General features: G+C 43.3%; 1 protein-coding gene across 1 annotated transcript in view; it reads left to right on the top strand.

Annotated features, from left to right (window-relative positions):
• Positions 1–23512, top strand: part of LOC143766873 (uncharacterized) — a 53424-nt gene extending 29912 nt beyond the window's left edge. The window contains exon 7 of the mRNA XM_077254871.1: positions 21938–23512. Coding sequence (XP_077110986.1) covers positions 21938–23043 — 1106 coding nt within the window. The 3' untranslated portion in view covers positions 23044–23512. The remainder of the gene's footprint in view (positions 1–21937) is intronic.
• Positions 23513–24066: the final 554 nt, after the last annotated feature.

Below are 24066 nucleotides of genomic sequence, written 5' to 3'. Positions count from 1 at the left end.
CACTGAAGGGGTTAACTAGTGGGACACATTTATAGGTCGGGTCGATAGGGATGCGGCGATACTAAGGCCATGTTCACACGATCCTTTTTTTGCTGCGGATCCGCAGCCGTTTTCCATGCAGGGTACAGTACAATGTTACCCTATGGAAAACAGAAACCGCTGTGCCCACGTTGCTGAAAATCCCGGAAAAAAAGGTCCTGATTTGCTGCGGAAAAAAAGGAGCATGTCACTTCTTTCTGCGGATTCCGCTGCAGTTTTCAACATGCACCAATAGGAAAGTGCAGTTGAAAACCCGCAGAGGAATCCGCAGAAGAAACCGCATGAAAATCAGCAGTGCAGTTTTGCACTGCGGATTTTCCAAATCAGGACCTGAAAAAAACCGCAGCAAAAAAAGGATCGTGTGAACATGGCCTAATAATGTGTACTTTTTTTATTTACATAAATAAATGTATTTATTGGAACTAATACCGTATATACTCGAGTATAAGCCTAGGGTGGAAAATGCAGCAGCTACCGGTAAATGTCAAAAATAAAAATAGATACCAATAAAAGTAAAATTACTTGAGACATCAGTAGGTTAAGTGTTTTTGAATATCCATATTGAATCAGGAGCCCCATATAATGCTCCATACAGTTCATTATGGCCCCATAGATGCTCCATATAACAATGTGCCCCATATAATGCTCCATACAGTTCATTATGGCCCCATAGATGCTCCATATAACAATGTGCCCCATATAATGCTCCATACAGTTCATTATGGCCCCATAGATGCTCCATATAATAATGTGCCCCATATAATGCTCCATACAGTTCATTATGGCCCCATAGATGCTCCATATAACAATGTGCCCCATATAATGCTCCATACAGTTCATTATGGCCCCATAGATGCTCCATATAATAATGTGCCACATATAATGCTCCACACAGTTCATTATAGCCCCATAGATGCTCCATATAACAATGTGCCCCATATAATGCTCCATACAGTTCATTATGGCTCCATATAATAATGTGCTCCATATAATAATGTGCCCCATATAATGCTCCATACAGTTCATTATGGCCCCATAGATGCTCCATATAACAATGTGCCACATATAATGCTCCATACAGTTCATTATGTTCCCATAGATGCTCCATATAACAATGTGCCACATATAATGCTCCATACAGTTCATTATGGCCCCATAGATGCTCCATATAATAATGTGCCACATATAATGCTCCATGCAGTTCATCATGGCCCCATAGATGCTCCATATAACAATGTGCCACATATAATGCTCCATGCAGTTCATTATGGCCCCATAGATGCTCCATATAATAATGTGCCACATATAATGCTCCATGCAGTTCATTATGGCCCCATAGATGCTCCATATAACAATGTGCCACATATAATGCTCCATACAGATCATTATAGCCCCATAGATGCTCCATATAACAATGTGCCCCATATAATGCTCCATACAGATCATTATGGCCCCATAGATGCTCCATATAATAATGTGCCACATATAATGCTCCATACAGTTCATTATGGCCCCATAGATGCTCCATATAACAATGTGCCACATATAATGCTCCATGCAGTTCATTATGGCCCCATAGATGCTCCATATAATAATGTGCCCCATATAATGCTCCATGCAGTTCATTATGGCCCCATAGATGCTCCATATAACAATGTGCCACATATAATGCTCCATACAGATCATTATGGCCCCATAGATGTTCCATATAATAATGTGCCACATATAATGCTCCATACAGTTCATTATGGCCCCAAAGATGCTCCATATAACAATGTGCCCCATATAATGCTCCATACAGTTCATTATGGCTCCATAGATGCTCCATATAATAATGTGCCCCATATAATGCTCCATACAGTTCATTATGGCCCCATAGATGCTCCATATAACAATGTGCCCCATATAATGCTCCATGCAGTTCATTATGGCCCCATAGATGCTCCATATAATAATGTGCCACATATAATGCTCCATACAGTTCATTATGGCCCCATAGATGCTCCATATAACAATGTGCCACATATAATGCTCCATGCAGTTCATTATGGCCCCATAGATGCTCCATATAATAATGTGCCACATATAATGCTCCATGCAATTCATTATGGCCCCATAGATGCTCCATATAACAATGTGCCCCATATAATGCTCCATGCAGTTCATTATGGCCCCATAGATGCTCCATATAATAATGTGCCACATATAATGCTCCATGCAATTCATTATGGCCCCATAGATGCTCCATATAATAATGTGCCACATATAATGCTCCATACAGTTCATTATGGCCCCATAGATGCTCCATATAACAATGTGCCACATATAATGCTCCATGCAGTTCATTATGGCCCCATAGATGCTCCATATAATAATGTGCCCCATATAATGCTCCATGCAGTTCATTATGGCCCCATAGATGCTCCATATAACAATATGCCCCATTGTTGTGAATTCTGCTCTTGGGTTCCCTCCGGTGGTTGTTGGTGGTAATGCAGTTGTCCCTGGGTTGCAATCTTGGTCAGGTGTCTCTGCTGATTGCAGCTCTGACTGGGATATTTAGGTGTGCAGGATTCAGTAGTCCTTGCCAGTTGTCCATTGTTCTTGGAGGTTTTGCACCTCTGTCTGGTTCCTCCTGCCCTACTGCCAAGTCAGCAAAGATAAGTGTCTGGTTTTTGTTTCTCAGCACACATGCTGTGTGCTTTACTATTCAGTGCTATTCATTGTTTTTTCTTGTCCAGCTTAGACTGTGTTTGGATTTTTTCAGTCAAGTTGGATTCTCAGGAGATGCAGATATACATTCTATATCTTTAGTTAGATGGTGGAATTTTTGTATTATCTGCTGTGGATACTTTTAGGGTTTTAATACTGACCACTTAGTATTCTGTCCTATCCTTTCCTATTTAGCTAGAGTGGCCTCTTTTGCTAAATCCTGCTTTCTGCCTGCGTGTGTCTATCCTCTCCTACTCACAGTCAATATTTGTGGGGGCTGCCTATCCTTTGGGGTTCTGCTCTGATGCAAGATAGAATTCCCATTTCCATCTATAGGGGTATTTAGTCCTCCGGCTGTGTCGAGGTGTCTAGGATGTGTTAGGTACACCCCACGGCTACTTCTAGTTGCGGTGTCAGTTTAAGGTTTGCGGTCAGTACAGGTTCCACCTACTCCAGAGAAAGTCTCATGCTGCTCCTAGGACACCGGATCATAACACCCCATATAATGCTCCATACAGTTCATTATGGCCCCATAGATGCTCCATATAATAATGTGCCACATATAATGCGCCACATATATATGTGAAATACTCACCTGCTCTCTGATCGGTTCCTGGCAGCTTCTCCCAGACAGATGGTCTCCAGCGCCGGCAGCTTCTTCCCCTGTTCAGCGGTCACTGGTACTGCTCATTACAGTAATGAATATGCGGCTCCAACCCTATGAGAGTGAAGTCCATATTTATTACTTTAATGAGCGGTACCACGTGACCGCTGAACAGGGGAAGAAGCTGCCGCGGTGACTGTGTGCGTGTATGTGTGTGCGGGCGGGGTCTGCGGACTGTCCATGGGTCTGCCAATGCATCTGCGAGCTGTCTGAGGTTTTGTGGGGCAGTCCGGTTGTGTGCGGCGCTGTCCAGGGGTCTGCGGCGCTGTCCAGGGGTCTGCGGGGGTGGGTCTTTAGGGGGTTATGCGTGCGTGTGTGTGTGTGTGTGTGCAGGCATCGTCCGATGGGACTACAAGTCCCATCGAGCTTTGCCTGCTACAGTGACAGTTATTGACACATTAGCCAATGATGGGACAGTAGTAGTCCCATCATCCGGCTAATGTGTTGAATGTAAAAAACGAAACACATACATAGACATACAGTACATACAACATATACAGGGGTTGGACCAAATAATGGAAACACCTGGAAACATCAACAAAAGTTAGTTTAATCTGGTGTAGGTCCACCTTTTGCGGCGATTACAGCCTCAATTCTCCGAGGTATGGATTCATACAAGATGTGAATTGTTTCCATAGGAATTTTAGCCCATTCTGCAGTTAAAACACCCTCCAGTTCTTTGAGCGACGATGGCGGCGGAAATCGACGTCTAACTTGAATCTCTAAAATCGACCATAAATGCTCAATAATGTTGAGGTCTGGGGTTTGTGGGGGCCAGATGAGATGCTCAACTTCATTAGAATGTTCCTCGCGCCATGCTTTAACGATTCTAGCTGTATGAATTGGTGCATTATCATCCTGAAAGATGGCGTTCCCCTCCTGGAACAGTGCTTGAACCATTGGATGCACTTGGTCGCCCAAAATGCCTAAATAATCTCGGCTGTTAATTCTTCCATGAAGGGATATCATTGGCCCGGCAGATCTCCACGAAATGGCACCCAAGATCACCACAGAACCTCCGCCATGTTTTACGGTTGGGAGAAGGCAGTCTGGATGGAATGCTTCTTTCAGCTGTCTCCGAGCGTACACTCGGCCGGAGGTCGGAAATAGGGTAAACGATGATTCGTCCGAGAATATCACATGTTTCCACTACTCGAGGGACCAATTCTGGAGGTTTCTACACCACCCTAAATGCTTGGAAACATTTGTCACTGAGAGCAGCGGTTTTCTAATTGCAGCTCTTCTGTGGAATCCAGATTTGTGCAGCTCCCGACGAACAGTTTTGGTGGCAACTGGGTTCTGTAGGTGTTCATTGAGCTCAGCAGTGATTTTCAGGCCCGTGGTCTTGCGATCCTCTCTCACAATTCGCTTTAGAGTCCAACGGTCTCTCTCAGTCAACTTTGACTTTCGGCCGGACCTGTGTTTTGCTGCGGACATTTTTCCTTCTCTTTCAAACGCAGTCATTACTTTGGAGACAGTACCTCTTGACACGCCAAGCATTTGGGCACTTTCTGTTACACTAGCGCCTGCCATACGAGCACCAACAATTTGGCCTCTTTAAAAATCCGAGAGGTCTGCCATTGGTATCAGGTTCTCATAAATGTTCTTACAATTCTGCAAAACAAACAGTTAATTTACATACACATATCACATAACACAAATATTCAACTACAAAACATTACCATATGTCACGGTTTGCATGTTTATAACATGTTCGAAGATTATGATGCCAAAACGTTAGGTGTTTCCATTATTTCGTCCAACCCCTGTAACATACAACATACAGTACATACAACATACAGTACATAAAACATATAACATACAACATATAGTACATAAAACATATAACATACAACATACAACAGTATATACAACATATAACATACAACAGTACATACAACATACAGTACATATAACATACAGAACATACAGTACATAAAACATAACATACAACATACAGTACATACAACATACAGTACATACAACAAATAACATACAACAGTACACATAACATACAGTACATACAAACATACAGAACATGCAGTACATGCAACATGCAGTACTAGCAACATATAACATACAACATGCAGTACATGCAACATGCAGTACTAGCAACATATAACATACAACATGCAGTACATGCAACATGCAGTACATGCAACATAGAGTACATACTCGCCAATCACCTTGATCCCAAAGCCCTTGCTCACCAATAAAAAAAATATTAAAATAATAAACCTACAATATACTCCCTGATCCGCAGATATCCAATTAATACGAGTGTCCCACGACGATCTCCGGTGGAGAGCTGCCACATCAGCTGATGCGACCGCTTTCCAGGGGCTCCGGCGATACAATGGCAGAAGGTATCCCTCCGCCGCTGTGAGAAATAGTTCCTACTCTTACTTGTGGCACTGCTGTGTGGGAAAAGTCCCACGCAGCTTTGCCATAAAGTGAGATTCTGAACTAAGGTAACCTCTTCAGTGATGCACTGCAGGAGCCATTGTCTACTGTCAGTGTGTCACTGGAGGCCCAATAGAGCGGTGACATCACCCGATGTCACTGGAGGCCCTATAGAACAGTGACATCACCCGATATCACTGTTCTATAGGGGAGATCGTTGTGGGACACTCGTTATTAATTGGACTACAGCAGAAAGAGAGTATACGATTGGTTTATTATTTTAAATTTTTTGCAGGCGATCGAGGGCGTCACAGGAATTAGGCGTATTTGTAAGTATGGTGAAATTAAGAATATTAAAATACATTTTTCTGGCTGTCTTTTTTTTTTTTTTTTTTTTTTTTTTACTCTTTCAGTACTATAGGATTAGTAATGGATAGGCGTCTTATTGACGCCTCTCCATTACTAATCGGGCTTAATGTCACCTTACAATACAAAGGTGACATTAACCGCTTATTACCCCATACCTAACCGCTACATGGGAGTGGGAAGAGAGGGGCTAAGTGCCGGAATTGGCACATCTTACAATGTGCCATTTCTGGGGCGGCTGGGGCTGGTATTTGTAGACGGGGGGGGGGGGGGTAAATATCAATGGCCCCTTCCCAGGCTATGAATATCAGCCCACAGCTGTCTGTGTAGCCTTTACTGGCTAGTAAAATAGGGGGACCCCCTCCAAAAACAATGGCATGGGGTCCCCCTATTTTAATAGCCAGTAAAGGCTACGCAGACAGCTGCGGGCAGATATTCATAGTCTGTTAAGGGGCCATGGATATTGCCCCCTTCCCAGCCTACAAATATTGGCCCCTGCCATTTTTTTCCCGTTTTAATTTTTTTTTTTTTTTAAATTAAACATGTTGATTGATAAACATCGGCCTTGCTATTATATATCTATATATCTATAGATGGATATCTATAGATATATCTATAGATATAACTATGGATATATGTATAGATATATTTCTAGATAGATATATCTATAGATACATACAGTACAGACCAAAAGTTTGGATACACCTTCTCATTTTAAGATTTTTCTGTATTTTCATGACTATGAAAATTGTACATTCACACTGAAGGCATCAAAACTATGAATTAACACATGTGGAATTATATGTACTTAACAAAAAAGTGTGAAACAACTGAAAATATGTCTTATATTCTAGGTTATTCAAAGTAGCCACCTTTTGCTTTGATGACTGCTTTGCACACTCTTGGCATTGTCTTGATGAGCTTCAAGAGGTAGTCACCGGAAATGGTTTTCACTTTACAGGTGTGCCCTGTCAGGTTTAATGAGTGGGATTTCTTGTCTTATAAATGAGGTTGAGACTATCAGTTGTGTTGTGCAGAAGTCTGGTGGATACACAGCTGGTAGTCCTACTGGATAGACTGTTAGCTGCTTTTTTCTTGCCATAATACAAATTCTAAGTAAAGAAAAATGAGTGGCCATCATTACTTAAAGAAATGAAGGTCAGTCACACCGAAAAATTGGGAAAACTCTGAAAGTGTCCCCAAGTTCAGTTGCAAAAACCATCAAGCGCTACAAAGAAACGGGCTCACATGAGGACGGCCCCATGAAAGGAAGACCAAGAGTCACCTCTGCTTCTGAGGATAAGTTTATCCAAGTCAACAGCCTCCGAAATCGCAGGTTAACAGCAGCTCAGATTAGAGACCAGGTCAATGCCACACAGAGTTCTAGCAGCAGACACATCTCTACAACAACTGTTAAGAGGAGACTTTGTACAGCAGGCCTTCATAGTAAAATAGCTGCTAGGAAACCACTGCTAAGGACAGGCAGCAAGCAGAAAAGACTTGTTTGGGCTAAAGAACACAAGGAATGGAAATTAGACGAGTGACAATCTGTGCTTTGGTCTGATGAGTCCAAATTTGAGATCTTTGGTTCCAACCACCCTGTCTTTGTGCGACGCAGAAAAGGTGAACGGATGGACTCTACATGTATGGTTCCCACCGTGAAGCATGGAGGAGGAGGTGTGATGGTGTGGAAGTGCTTTGCTGGTGACACTGTTGGGGATTTATTCAAAATTGAAGGCATACTGAACCAGCATGGCTACCACTGCATCTTGCAGCGGCATGCTATTCCATCCGGTTTGCGTTTAGTTGGACCATCATTTATTTTTCAACAGGACAATGACCCCAAACATACCTCCAGGCTGTGTAAGGGCTATTTGACCAAGAAGGAGAGTGATGGGGTGCTACGCCAGATGACCTGGACTCCACAGTCACCGGACCTGAACTCAATCGAGATGTTTGGGGTGAGCTGGACCGCAGAGTGAAGACAAAAGGGCCAACAAGTGCTAAGCATCTCTGGAAACTCCTTCAAGATTGTTGGAAGACCATTTCCGGTGACTACCTCTTGAAACTCATCAAGAGAATGCCAAGAGTGTGCAAAGCAGTCATCAAAGCAAAAGGTGGCTACTTTGAAGAACCTAGAATATAAGACATATTTTCAGTGTTTCACACTTTATTGTTAAGTATATAATTCCACATGTGTTAATTCATAGTTTTGATGCCTTCAGTGTGAATTTACAATTTTCATAGTCATGAAAATACAGAAAAATCTTTAAATGAGGTGTGTCCAAACTTTTGGTCTATACTGTAGATATATATATATCCATATATCTATCTACATCTATCCATAGATATATCTATCTATACATAAATATCTATCCATAGAGATATCTATAGATAGATAGATATATGAATAGATAGATCTATGTATCTATAGATCTATCTATATGTAGATCTATCTATACAGTCATGGCCAAAAGTATTGACACCCCTGGCAAAACATTGATCATTTCACACAAAACTCCAAAAATGGGCCAGACAAAAGTATTGGCACCCTCAGCCTAATACTTGGTTGCACAACCTTTAGCCAAAATAACTGCGACCAACCGCTTCCGGTAACCATCAATGAGTTTCTTACAATGCTCTGCTCGAATTTTAGACCATTCTTCTTTGGCAAACTGCTCCAGGTCCCTGATATTTGAAGGGTGCCTTCTCCAAACTGCCATTTTTAGATCTCTCTACAGGTGTTCTATGGGATTCAGGTCTGGACTCATTGCTGGCCACCTTAGAAGTCTCCAGTGCTTTCTCTCAAACCATTTTCTAGTGCTTTTTGAACATTGTCCTGCTGGAAGACCCATGACCTCTGAGGGAGATCCAGCTTTCTCACACTGGGCCCTACATTATGCTGCAAAATTTGTTGGTAGTCTTCAGATTTCATAATTCCATGCACACGGTCAAGCAGTCCAGTGCCAGAGGCAGCAAAGCAACCCCAAGACATCAGGGAACCTCCGCCATGTTTGATTGTAGGGACCATGTTCTTTTCTTTGAATGCCTCTTTTTTTCTCCTGTAAACTCTATGTTGATGCCTTTGCCCAAAAAGCTCTACTTTTGTCTCATCTGACCAGAGAACATTCTTCCAAAACGTTTTAGGCTTTTTCAGGTAAGTTTTGGCAAACTCCAGTCTGGCTTTTTTATGTCTCAGGGTAAGAAGTGGGTTCTTCCTGGGTCTCCTACCATACAGTCCCTTTTCATTCAGACGCCGATGGATAGTACGGGTTGACACTGTTGTACCCTCGGACTGCAGGGCAGCTTGAACTTGTTTGGATGTTAGTCGAGGTTCTTTATCCAACATCCGCACAATCTTGCGTTGAAATCTCTTGTCAATTTTTCTTTTCTGTCCACATCTAGGGAGGTTAGCCACAGTGCCATGGGCTTTAAACTTCTTGATGACACTGCGCACGGTAGACACAGGAACATTCAGGTCTTTGGAGATGGACTTGTAGCCTTGAGATTGCTCATGCTTCCTCACAATTTGGTTTCTCAAGTCCTCAGACAGTTCTTTGGTCTTCTTTCTTTTCTCCATGCTCAATGTGGTACACACAAGGACACAGGACAGAGGTTGAGTCAACTTTAATCCATGTCAGCTGGCTGCAAGTGTGATTTAGTTATTGCCAACACCTGTTAGGTGCCACAGGTAAGTTACAGGTGCTGTTAATTACACAAATTAGAGAAGCATCACATGATTTTTCAAAAGGTGCCAATACTTTTGTCCACCCCATTTTTTATGTTTAGTGTGGAATTATATCCAATGTGGCTTTAGGACAATTCGTTTTGTGTTTTTTTCATTTAAGACAAATTAAATGAAGATAATACCAAAGAATTTGTGTTTGCAGTCATTTTCAGGAAGAAACTGAGTATTATCTGACAGAATTGCAGGGGTGTCAATACTTTTGGCCATGACTGTATATCTATCTCATTCCTTCTATCTGTGTATAGATAGATAGATAGATATGGGATAGATAGAAGGAATGAGATAGATATATCTATTCATATATCTATCTATGGATAGATGTAGATAGATATATGGATAGATACATAGATATATCTATCCATATATCTATCTACATCTATCCATAGATAGATCTATAGATAGATATATGAAAAGATATATCTATCTCATTCCTTCTATCTATCCCATATCTATCCCATTCGTTCTATCTATAGATAGAAGGAATGAGATAGATATATATATATATATATATGATAGATAGAATAGATAGCTGGAATGAGATAGATAGATAATAGATTTATAGATAGATAATATCTATTGATCTATTATTATTATTTATTATTATAGCGCCATTTATTCCATGGCGCTTTACATGTAAGGAGAGGTATACATAATAAAAACAAACCCGGAAGACGCTTATTGCGAAACGCGCGTTGGGGTGAGGTGGAACGCTGTGCTGACTGCAGGTAGATATCATTACAATGTCTGGATGTATATGCACTAGGATTTTTTCTGTATTATGAGCATGCTTAGGCAGCTAGAGGTACATCGGACAGTAGGGAGTTATATAGTTACTACTTTGCATTTATCATTATTTTATGGTGTACAATATCCAGCTTTCCACCTTATGTTATGGTGCTAGAGCATTTATGCATTTCTTATAATTTTTTCCAATAAAAGCCTTAAATTCCCTTTAACCCCTTCACCCCCAAGGGTGGTTTGCACGTTAATGACCGGGCCAATTTTTACAATTCTGACCACTGTCCCTTTGTGAGGTTATAACTCTGGAACGCTTTAACGGATCTTGGCGATTCTGACATTGTTTTCTCGTGACATATTGTACTTCATGAAAGTGGTAAAATTTCTTCGATATAACTTGCGTTTATTTGTGAAAAAAACGAATATTTGGCGAAAATTTTGAAAATTTCGCAATTTTCCAACTTTGAATTTTTATGCCCTTAAATCACAGACATATGTCACGCAAAATACTTAATAAATAACATTTCCCACATGTCTACTTTACATCAGCACAATTTTGGAACCAAAATTTTTTTTTGTGACGGAGTTATAAGGGTTAAACGTTGACCAGCAATTTCTCATTTTTACAACACCATTTTTTTTTAGGGACCACATCTCATTTGAAGTCATTTTGAGGGGTCTATATGATAGAAAATACCCAAGTGTGACACCATTCTAAAAACTGCACCCCTCAAGGTACTCAAAACCACTTTCAAGAAGTTTATTAACCCTTCAGGTGTTTCACAGGAATTTTTGGAATGTTTAAATAAAAATAAACATTTAACTTTTTTTCACACAAAATTTATTTCAGCTCCAATTTGTTTTATTTTACCAAGGGTAGATGTGTGGTGAGCACTTTGACCCAACAAGTGCTTCACAGAAGTTTATAATGCAGAGCCGTAAAAATAAAAAATCATATTTTTTCACAAAAATGATCTTTTCGCCCCCAATTTTTTATTTTCCCAAGGGTAAGAGAAGAAATTGGACCCCAAAAATTGTTGTGCAATTTGTCCTGAGTACACTGATACCCCATATGTGGGGGTAAACCACTGTTTGGGCGCAGGGCAGAGCTCGGAAGGGAAGGAGCGCCATTTGACTTTTCAATGCAAAATTGACTGGAATTGAGATGGGACGCCATGTTGCGTTTGGAGAGCCCCTGATGTGCCTAAACATTAAAACCCCCACAAGTGACACCATTTTGGAAAGTAGACCCCCTAAGGAACTTATCTAGATGTGTTGTGAGAACTTTGAACCCCCAAGTGTTTCACTACAGTTTATAACGCAGAGCCGTGAAAATAAAAATTATTTTTTTTTTCACAAAAATGATTTTTAGCCTCCAGTTTTGTATTTTCACAAGGGTATCAGGATAAATTGGACCCCAAAAGTTGTTGTCCAATTTGTCCTGAGTACGCTGATACTCCATATGTGGGGGGGAACCACTGTTTGGGCGCATGACAGAGCTCGGAAGGGAAGGTGCGCCATTTGAAATGCAGACTTAAATGGATTGGTCTGCAGGCGTCACGTTGCATTTGCAGAGCCCCTGATGTACCCAAACAGTACAAACCCCCCACAAGTGACCCCATATCGGAAACTAGACCCCCCAAGGAACTTATCTAGATGTGTTGTGAGAACTTTGAACCCCCAAGTGTTTCACTACAGTTCACAATGCAGAGCCGTGAAAATAAAAAATATTTTTTTCCCACAAAACTTATTTTTTGGCCCCCAGTTTTGTATTTTCCCAAGGGTAGCAGGAGAAATTGGACCCCAAAAGATGATGTCCAATTTGTCCTGAGTACGCTGATACCCCATATGTCTGGGTAAACCCCTGTTTGGGCACACGGGAGAGCTCTGAAGGGAAGGAGCACTGTTTTCCTTTTTCAACGCAGGATTGGCTGGAATTCAGATCGGATGCCATGTCCCGTTTGGAGAGCCCCTGATGTGCCTAAACAGTGGAAACCCCCCAATTATAACTGAAACCCTAATCCAAACACACCCCTTACCCTAATCCCAACAGTAACCCTAACCACTCCTCTCACCCAGACACACCCAACCCTATTCCCAACCGTAAATGTAATCCAAACCCTAACCCTATCTTTAGCCCAAACCCTAACTGTAGCCCCAACCCTAGCCCTAACCCTAGCAATAACCCTAGCCCTATCACTAGCCCTAACACTAGCCGTAACACTAGCCCTAACACTAGCCCTAACACTAGCCCTAACACTAGCCGTAACACTAGCCGTAACACTAGCCGTAACACTAGCCGTAATACTAGCCCCAACCCTAGCCCTAACCCTAGCCCCAACCCTAGCCCCAACCGTAGCCCTAACCCTAGCCCTAACCCTAGCCCTAACCCTCGCCCTAACCCTAACCCTAGCCCTAACCCTAGCCCTAACTCTAGTCCTAACTCTAGCCCTAACCCTAACCCTAATGGGAAAATGGAAATAAATACATTTTTTAATTTTTTTATTTTTCCCTAACTAAGGGGGTGATGAAGGGGGGTTTGATTTACTTTTATAGCGGGTTTTTTAGCGGATTTTTATGATTGGCAGCCGTCACACACTGAAAGACGCTTTTCATTGCAAAAAATATTTTTTGCGTTACCACATTTTGAGAGCTGTAATTTTTCCATATTTGAATCCAGAGTCATGTGAGATCTTGTTTTTTGCGGGACGAGTTGACGTTTTTATTGGTAACATTTTCGGACACGTGACATTTTTTGATCGCTTTTTATTCCGATTTTTGTGAGGCAGAGTGATCAAAAACCAGCTATTCATGAATTTCTTTTGGGGGAGGCGTTTATACCGTTCCGCGTTTGGTAAAATTGATAAAGCAGTTTTATTCGTCGGGTCAGTACGATTACAGCGATATCTCATTTATATCATTTTTTTATGTTTTGGCGCTTTTATACGATAAAAACTATTTTATAGAAAAAATAATTATTTTGGTATCGCTTTATTCTCAGGACTATAACTTTTTAATTTTTTGCTGATGATGCTGTATGGCGGCTCGTTTTTTGCGGGACAAGATGACGTTTTCAGCGGTACCATGGTTATTTAGATCAGTCTTTTTGATCGCGTGTTATTCCACTTTTTGTTCGGCGGTATGATAATAAAGCGTTGTTTTTTGCCTCGTTTTTTTTTTTTTTTTCTTACGGTGTTTACTGAAGGGGTTAACTAGTGGGGCAGTTTTATAGGTTGGGTCGTTATGGACACGGCGATACTAAATACGTGTACTTTAATTGTTTTTTTTATTTTATTTAGCTAAAGAAATGTATTTATGGGAATAATTTTTTTTTTTTTCTTTATTTAGGATATTTTTTTTATTTTTTTTTTACACACATGTGGGGAATTTTTTTTTTACTTTTTTACTTTGTCCCGGGGGGGACATTACAGATCATTGATCTGACAGTGTGCACAGCACTCTGTCAGATCGACGATCTGCTGTGCAGGGCTGCAGGCTTACCAGCGCCTGCTCTGAGCAGGCACTCGGTAAGCCACCTCCCTCCCTGCAGGACCCGGATGCCGCTGCCATCTTGGATCCGGGACCTGCGGCGAGGAGGGAGGTAGGAGACCCTTGGAGCAACGCAATCACATCGCGTTGCTCCGGGGGTCTCAGGGAAGCCCGCAGGGAGCCCCCTCCCTGCGCTATGCTTCCCTATACCGCCGGTACACCACGATCATGTTTGATCGCGGTGTGCCGGGGGTTAATGTGCCGGGGGCGGTCCGTGACCGCTCCTGGCACATAGTGCCGGATGTCAGCTGCGATAGTCAGCTGACACCCGGCCGCGATCGGCCGCGCTCCCCCCGTGAGCGCGGCCAATCGCGTATGACGTACTATCCCGTCGGTGGTCATACGGGCCCACCCCACCTCAACGGGATAGTACGTCAGATGTCAGAAAGGGGTTAATCTGGATCTCTTCGTTGTGGCTACCTTTAAGATGTGACCGCTTTTTTTGCTTGGTATAATAAAAACAAGTACAATAATGTTAAACAATACAAGTCATAACTGGTACAGGAGGAGAGAAGACCCTTCCCGTGAAGGCTCACAATCTACAAGGGATGGGTGAGAATACAGTAGGCGAGGGTAGAGCTGGTCATGCAGCGGTTTGGTCGATCGGTGGTTACTGCAGGTTGTAGGCTTGTCGGAAGAGGTGGGTCTTCAGGCTCTTTTTGAAGGTTTCGATGGTAGGCGAGAGTCTGATGTGTTGTGGTAGAGGGTTCCAGAGTAGGGGTGATACGCGAGGGAAATCTTGTATACGATTGTGGGAAGAGGAGATAAGAGGGTAGTAGAGAAGGAGATCTTGTGAGGATCGGAGGTTGCGTGTAGGTAAGTACCGGGAGACGAGGTTACAGATGTATGGAGGCGACAGGTTGTGGATGGCTTTGTATGTCATGGTTAGGGTTTTGTAGTGGAGTCTCTGGGCAATGGGGAGCCAGTGAAGGGATTGACAGAGGGGAGAACCCGGGGAATAGCGGGGGGACAGGTGGATTAGTCGGGCAGCAGAGTTTAGAATAGATTGGAGGGGTGCGAGAGAGTGTTCGAGGGAAGGCCACAGAGCAGGAGGTTGCAGTAGTCAAGGCGAGAGAAAATGAGGGCATGGACTAGGGTTTTTGCAGATTCTTGGTTGAGGAATGTACGGATGCGTGAAACATTTTTGAGTTCAAGTCGGCAGGAAGTGGAAAGGGCTTGGATATGTGGTTTGAAGGTGAGATCAGCATCAAGGATTACCCCAAGGCAGCGAGCTTGTGGGACTGGGGACAGTGGGCAGCCGTTTACTGTAATGGATAGGTTCGTTGGGGGGGGGGTCGCGTGAGATGGGGAAAGATGATGAATTCTGTTTTGTCCATGTCAAGTTTCAGAAATGTAGCGGAGAAGAAGGATAAAAAGGTGGACAGACATTGAGGGATTCTGGTTAGTAGGGAGGTGATATCAGGTCCAGAGATGTAGATCTGTGTGTCATCAGCATAGAGGTGATACTAAAAACCGTGATATTCTATGAGCTGTCCCAGGCCAAATGTGTAAATGGAGAAGAGCAGGGGCTTGCGGGACTGAGGGTGAGGTGAGGATGTGGTGTGTGAGTGGGAAACTCTGAATGTCCGGTGTTATGGACCTGGTGGTTAGGTGCACCCGGAATGACCTGATAGTTAATCTCGGAATCGGGAAAAGCTCTGGGGAAGTGGGAACTCTGCTGACCGCAAACCCTACTCCTATCACACACACTAGATATAGCCGTGGAGCGTGCCTAACTCTGCCTAGATGCCTCTTCACAGCCTAAGAGCTAACTACCCCTAAAGATAGGAAATAAAGCCTCACCTTGCCTCAGAGAAATTCCCCAAAGGAAAAAGCAGCCCCCCACAAGTATTGACTGTGAGTTAAGAGGAAATCACAAACACCGGAATGAAATAGGTTTTAGCAAAGGAGGCCAGTCTAACTAAACTGATTGAGGATAGAAAAGGGATCTTTGCGGTCAACACAAAAAACTACAAAAACCACGCAGAGTGTGCAAAAAGACCCCCGCACCGACTCACGGTGCAGTGGTGCCACTCTGCACCCCCAGAGCTTCCAGCTAGCAAGGCAATATCATGATAGCAAGCTGGACTAGAAAATAGCAAGTACACAATGAAAAGCAAATGAATTAGCAGGAACTTAGCTTCTGCTGGAGTAGACAGGTCATCTGAAAGATCCAAGAGAGAACTGAACCAGTACTAAGACATCGACAGCTGGCATGAAGTAACGATCTGAGTGGAGTTAAATAGAGAATCCAGCCTAGAATAAACGAGGACAGCTGAGAAGGAACCTCAAGCACTAGTAGCTCCACTCACAGCCACCAGAGGGAGTCGACAGACAGAACTCGCCGAAGTACCATTCATGACCACAGGAGGAAGTTCGAGAACGGAATTCACAACAGTCCGGTCTGTTAGGTATGACGAGATCCAGGATAGGACCAAGTCTGTGATGCCAAGGGATGAGAGGGTCTGTAATAATAGGGAATGGTCCACTGTGTCAAAGGCAGCGGACAGGTCCAGGAGGAGGACAGAGTAGTGTTGCTTGCTCTTGGCGGTTAAGAGGTCATTGGGGACCTTAGTTAGGGTAGTTTCAGTGGAATGGTGTGACCGGAAGCCAGATTGTAAGCGATCGAAGAGGGAGCAAGAAGAGAGATGGGAGGACAGCTCAAGGTAGACGTGTTGTTCCAGTAGTTTTGAGGCATAGGGGAGAAGTGATATAGGGCAATAGCTAGATACAGAGGATGGGTCAAGAGAGGGCTTTTTGAGGATAGGTGTGATTGAGGCATATTTAAAACTTGAGGGGAAAACACCAGTTGTTAGTGATAAGTTGAAGAGATGAGTTAGGGTTGGGATGAAGACTGGCAAGGTTTGGGATGAAGTGGGATGGGATGGGGTCAAGTGCACAGGTGGTGAGATGCAATCTTGAGAGTAGAGTGGAGAGTCGATCTTCTGTAATGGTGGAGAAGTTGGTTTTGGAGGTGGAGGGCTGGGAAGTCGGGAGGAAGGGCTCTGGTTGTTGTTGACCAAAACTGTCTCTGATGTTATCAATCTTCTGCTTGAAAAATGAGGCAAAGTCTTCAGCTGACATGAGTGGGGAGGCAGGATGTGTTGGGGGACAGAAGAGAGAATTGAAGGTGTTGAATAACTGTTTAGGGTTGTGAGACAGGGAGGATATGAGAGATGAGAAGTAGGTTTGTTTAGCTGTGGCGAGTGTGGTCTTGAAAGTAGTGAGGGACTGTATGAATGTGATGAAGTGCTCGTTGGAGCGGGATCTTTTCCATCTCCGCTCAGCAGCCCTGGAAGCTTGCCTCAGTTCTTTGGTCAGGCTTGTGTGCCAGGGCTGTCTGTTGATTTTGCGAGCTTCGGTATGTGTAAATGGGGCAGCAGATTCCAAAGCTACAGCTATTGTTGTGTTATATAGAGCGGCAGCATCATCCGCATTGTGTAGGGAACTTATGTCTGTGAGAGGGAGGAGGGATTCGGAGAATGAGTGTAGGTCAAGGAGTTTAAGATTCTGCGAGGGTGTGGAAGTTTGTGGGGTGGGGATTGTAGACATGGAGTGGAGAGGTAAGAGAATTTGAGAAGGTTGTGGTCAGAAAGAGGAAGAGGTGAGTTAGAGAGGTTAGATAGGGAGTAGAGGCGGGGGAAGATGAGGTCCAGTGTGTGACCACCTTTGTGGGTGGCTGCAGAAGACCATTGAGTGAGGCCGAAGGAGGAAGTGAGAGATAGAAGTTTAGTGGCAGCTGAGAGGGAAGTGTCAATGGGGATGTTGAAGTCGCCCATGATGATAGTGGGGATGTCCCCGGAAAGGAAATGAACTAGCCAGGTGGTTAAGTGGTCAAAGAAGATGGTGGCTGGCCCTGGGGGTGGTAAATGACAGCCAGTTGGAGGTTGGAGGGGGAGTAGATGCTAACAGAGTGCACCTCAAAGGAAGGGAGGGTAACAGAGGGTGGCAGTGGCATTGGGGTGAAGGAGCAGTTATCTGACAGGAGAAAACCAACTCCTCGTCCATGTTTGCTGCTGGGGCAGGGTGTGTGAGAAAGGTGGAAGCCACCATATGAAAGTGCAGCAGGGGAGGCTGTGTCAGAAGGGGTGAGCCAGGTTTCGGTAATGGCGAGGAAGGAAAGTTTGGTAGCAACAAAAGATCATGGATGTAGGAAAGCTTGTTGCAGACAGCAAGTGTTCCACAGAGCTCCTGTTAGTGGGACTGGGGAAGCAGTGGCTGTGTGAATGGGTATAAGGTTAGAGAGGTTACAGAAGTTTGTAATAGAGCGTGGATAGGAGGTAGAAATGACTGTGCGGATGTGGTGAGGAGGGCCAGTATTTGGAGAGATATCACCAGCAGTGAGAAGGAGCAGAGAAAGTGTTAGCAGGTGGGAGCAGGAGAGGGCATGAGGTGGCTGTCTGTGTTTGGAGACAGAGGATTGTATGTTGAGGAATAGTTCTGAGGAGGAGGTGAAATGGATGGGGGAGGATTGCGGAAGAGATGAACAGTTCCTTACTTGGTGCAAGGATTAGGGGAGTTAGCAGAAAGTGAAGGATTATAGGGGTGAGAGTGAAAACAATCAGAAACATTGTTTACAGTGACTGGGCAGTTATCTTCAGTTCCCTTCAGGTTCAATTCTGGTTTTAATTCTACTGTAATCTTCACACTTCTAGGACACACTTATAGGAATCACACTGCAGATTAAAGTCTTTGCAGACTTGAGCTATGCAATATATCTGCCACAAAGTGCATTCAGGTGTGAACCAGAGAGGAGTGGTCTCTGTTCATCTTGGTCAGAGAATTAAGAGTGGATGCATATAATCAAGCCAAAGTAAACAAGGTCATAAATAGCACGGGTGGAGGGGGTGTTTGGGTGAAGCTGGGGTTGGTTGAGAGACATACCAAGTGGAAGATAGGAGTAGAGGCAAGTCTGTGTGGAAAGATGGATGACACTACATGCACTTCATAGACAGACAGCAGGAGAGCTGGGTGGATCAACATATCATGTGAATGCTAGGTGCAGGGGCGAGTCTGTGTGCAAAGCTGGGTGATGTAGTATATGCACTTCATAGACAGACAGAGCAGGAGCAGGAGAGCTGGGTGGATCAACATACCTGTAGGAAGAATATACATGCTTGTTATCTATGTATAGATCTATCTATCCATCTCATTCCTTCTATCTATTATTTATCTATATTTATGTCTATTATCTATCATCTATCTATCTATCTACCTATCTATCTGTGTGTATAATGGAGTGTGGGTTGGACAAATGTAAAAGAGGAGGTTGGACAAGAAATGACATAACATCTTTTTTCTTTGTTCAATAATGCATCTTTATTTAGCTTTCAAAAAACGAATTAAAAAAGGGGAAAAAACGCATCAAAAACGCACCTGCGTTTTCTGCCGAGAGATGCAGATTCAGTGCAGAAAAATCTGCAGGCAAATCTGCAACGTGTGCACATACCCTAACGGTAACCCTAACTTTAGCCTATCAGTAACCCTAAGGCCTCTTTCACATTTCCGTCGGTATGTGAACGTTGCTATGCGTCGTTCTGTGCAAAAAACACATCCTGCAAAGTTGCCCACAGGATGCGTTTTTGCACATAGACTAGTATTACTGACGCACCGTGACCTATGGACACACGTTCCATACGTCGTGCACTGGATGCGTCGGTATATGGCGGACCGTCGTTCAAGGGAATGTTTTTTCGCACGTCGGGTCCTGCATTTCCGACTGCGCATGTGCGGCCGGAACTCCTCCCCCTCCTCCCCGGGACTTTACAGTGGGCAGCGGACGCGTTGAAACACTGTGTCCGCTGCCCACGTTGTGGCGAATTTGCACGTCGTTGGTACTTCGGGCCGACGCTTAGCGACGGCCCTGTACCGACGGAAGTGTGAAAGAGGCCTAACTTTAGCCCCAACACTATCCGGAACTATAGCGCTAAACCTAACCTGCCTTATCTGTTTTTTTAACTTTTTAACAAGATGGCTGACTGGCACAGCTGTTGCCAGCAGCACTTGTAACACTATTTCTCCTCTAATCTCTCACTGACATCTGAGGAGAAACAGCGTTTTTATGAGGCAGATCGCCCGGGAAAGTTCATTGCTACAACACACTTTCATAGTGATTTGTCTCATTGGCTGGTGTGATGCTGAGGTCATCAGGACCTGAACCAATCGGGTATCGATAAGGTCGGGGGTCACAGTAAGGGTTGTACGCCGGAATCCCATCGTTATAGCTAGGGCTCATGTTTATCTATCGTTGGTGGTCACGAAGCAGTTAAGTTAAGGGTACCATCATTTCTGTCCAGGCCTATTTCATTATTTTTTTTTTTTTTTTTTAATTCTGTGGAAGCAAGGTTAAAAAGCAATGTCTGACTTTCATTTGTTCATTCTCATAGATTATTGATTTGTTATTATTTTTGTCAGATTCAAGTTATTTCTGTGACCATTGTGAGTTTTTCTGTCATTAAACCAGGGATACCAACAATTTTGACCACGTGTGTAGGAGGAATTAATATTTTGACTCCACAGCCACTTTCTGGAAATCAGCACGAAGCGGATGTTGGAGAGTGAAAATTACAATTTGCCATTTTATTACCCAGCACATAGTGCCCAGATTGTGCTCCAGGAGACACACACTGCAAATTAAGTGGATTCATCTCACTATATAATATTACTAAATACAGAGATCCTAAATGTTGTTTGAGCACACTGCAAGACTCAGAAGTGAGAGCGGATTTTACTGGATTGGTTTATAGAAACTCTGTTACTTTTCAACAGCCTTTGAGCCACTAGTAGTGTGGGAACCTCTGTTTCTACATTGACAGATGATGGACCTGAGTGGGGACTTGGCTTTTTGTGAGATGAGAATAGGTATTATTTTCGCCTACATAACATTGATTGGTTTCTTTTTATTCGATAGTTGGGAGGCAGAATGAACAAACAGTTGAACACCACGCACTACTGGCTCATCCAACAAGGTGGACTGTCATTGTCTTGATGAATAATTAAAGGGAACCTGTCACCCCCAAAATGGAAGGTGAGCTAAGTCCACTGTCATCAGGAGCTTATCTACAGCATTCTGTAATGCTGTAGATAAGCCCCCGATGTTACCTGAAAGATAATAAAAAGGGGTTAGATTATACTCACCCAGTGGCGGTCCCGCTGCGGTGGGCTTCACTGGTCCAGTCCGGCGCCTCCTATCTTCATTCTGTGACATCCTCTTCTGGTCTTCACACCGCGGCTCTGGCGCAGGCATACTTTCTCTGCCCTGTTAAGGGCAGAGCAAAGTACTGCAGTGTGCAGGTGCCGGGAAAGGTCAGAGAGGCCCAGCGCCTGCGCACTGCAGTACTTTGCTCTGCCCTAAACAGGGCAGACAAAATACGCCTGTGCCGGAGCCATGCCGTGAGGACCAGAAGAGGACGTCATGGAATGAAGATAGGAGGCGCTGGACCGGAACAGTGATGCCCTTCGGACCGGACCGCAGCGGGACCGCCCCTGGGTGAGTATAATCTAACCTCTTTTTATCATCTTTCAGGTAACATCGGGAGCTTATCTACAGCATTACAGAATGCTGTAGATAAGCCCCTGATGACTGGGCTTGGCTCACCTTCCATTTTGGGGGTGACAGGTTCCCTTTAAAGTTTTTTACATAGCTTGCCATTTTTATGGACAGTTTAAGTAGAAATGTTCAAAAATATAAAACTCAAGGATTTTTTTTGCCTTGGCAGATGACTGTACCAGGAGATCAGAGGGACAGCTGACATCTTCAATTTTTAAATCTGATAATCTTGAAATCCTACAAGATACAACTAAAGTGATTGCTGTTACTCCAGATATATCGACATCCATTCACAGCAAAGATCTGTCATCCGATCCTATGAAACAGGTCCCGTCTTCTGATTCATTACTGACTACTAAGGAAGATCAAAGTCACAAAGGAGGCATTAAAAAACAAACTGCTCCTAAAGCAAAGAAGTCATTTTCATGTTCAGAATGCGGGAAATGTTTTAACAAGAAATCAGATTTGGTTAATCACTGTATAACTCACACAGGGGAGAAGCCTTTTTCCTGTTCAGAATGCGGGAAATGTTTTAACAAGAAATCAGATTTGGTTAATCACCATAGAATTCACACAGGGGAGAAGCCTTTTTCCTGTTCAGAATGTGGTAAATGTTTTAACAGGAAAGGGAGTCTAGTTAGTCACCAGAGAACTCATACAGGGGAGATGCCTTTTTCCTGTTCACATTGTAGTAAATATTTTAACCAGAAAGGGAGTCTAGTTTGTCACCAGAGAACTCATACAGGGGAGAAGCCTTTTTCCTGTTCAGAATGTAGGAAATGTTTTACCCATAAAAGGAGTCTAGTTAGTCACCAGAGAACTCATACAGGGGAGAAGCCTTTTTCCTGTTCAGAATGTGGGAAACGTTTTAACCTGAAAGGGAATCTAGTTAGTCACCAGAGAACTCATACAGGGGAGAAGCCTTTTTCCTGTTCAGATTGTGGGAAATGTTTTAACCATAAAGCGAGTCTAGTTAGTCACCAGGCAACTCATACAGGGGAGATGCCTTTTTTTTGTTCAGAATGTGGGAAATGTTTTAACCAGAAATCAGATTTGGTTAATCACCATAGAATTCACACAGGGGAGAAGCCTTTTTCCTGTTCAGAATGTGGGAAATGTTTTAGCCAGAAAGGGACTCTAGTTAGTCACCAGAGAACTCACACAGGGGAGAAGCCTTTTTCCTGTTCAGAATGTGGGAAATGTTTTAAATGGAAAGTGCTTCTTGTTAGACATCAGTGCAGTCACACAGAGGAGAAGCCTGTTTTGTTTTCTTAATGTGGGAAATATTTTACTTGGAAATCAACTGTTGATAAACATCAGAGACGTCACATAGGGGAGAAGCCTTTTTTATGTTCATAATGTTGGAATAGTGTTAACCAAAACTTAATCTTTTTAAAGGGGTTGTCTCTTGTCATTCCTCATGTTTGCTGACAAAAGGATAAAATTAAACTTTATTAATTCTAAATGTAAAACTATACCCATAATTCACACCCTGAAGGTTAGTCAGTAGGTGACTAATAGAAAAAACATGTACCCCACATTTCATTATATAGGGTGAGGTGACGTATACACACTCACTCTCCAAGCTTCTCATTTCTACGGGTTTCATCATCCTCACCAAAGGCGACTCATCAGGAGACTATTTAATATTGACCTATATTGAAGCGAGACTAGACAAAAAAAAAACCAAAATCAGGTATCATGTTATCCGAAACAGTCAGAAAACCAGCCACATATTGGCAGATTCCAGACCTCAAGCTATATACTTCATAAGTTTATAAACCACTCCAGTGTCAGGAATAGATAGTATGTGAAAATACAGTATAATTCTTGAGTTTTTTCTCCTATAGGGACTGCCCTAGTTTGGTATTGTAACAGCTAGGGTTGAGCGACTTTTATTTTTATAGGATCGGGTCGGGTTTCACGAAACCCGACTTTCTCAAAAGTCGGGTCGAGTGAAATCGGCCGATCCTATAAAAAAGTCGGGGTCGGCCGAAACGCGAAACCCAATGCAGTGCAATGGGATACTATGGTTCCCAGGGTCTGAAGGAGAGGAAACTCTCCTTCAGGCCCTGGGATCCATATTTAAGTGTAAAATAAAGAATTAAAATAAAAAATATTGATATACTCACCTCTCCGACGCAGCCTGGACATCGCCGCTGGTAACCGGCATCTTCCGTTCCTAAAAATGGCGCTTGAAAGACCTTTCGAATGCTTCACGGCTTGTGATTGGTCGCGGCGGCCCACGTGACCGCTCAGCGACCAATCACAAAGCCGTGACGTAATTCTTAGGTCCTA

This window comes from Ranitomeya variabilis, chromosome 4 (genome assembly GCF_051348905.1).
Source record: "Ranitomeya variabilis isolate aRanVar5 chromosome 4, aRanVar5.hap1, whole genome shotgun sequence".
Classification (NCBI taxonomy): domain Eukaryota; kingdom Metazoa; phylum Chordata; class Amphibia; order Anura; family Dendrobatidae; genus Ranitomeya; species Ranitomeya variabilis.
The sequence above is the reverse complement of the archived record's forward strand: the minus strand, read 5'-3'. Positions and strand labels throughout refer to the sequence as shown.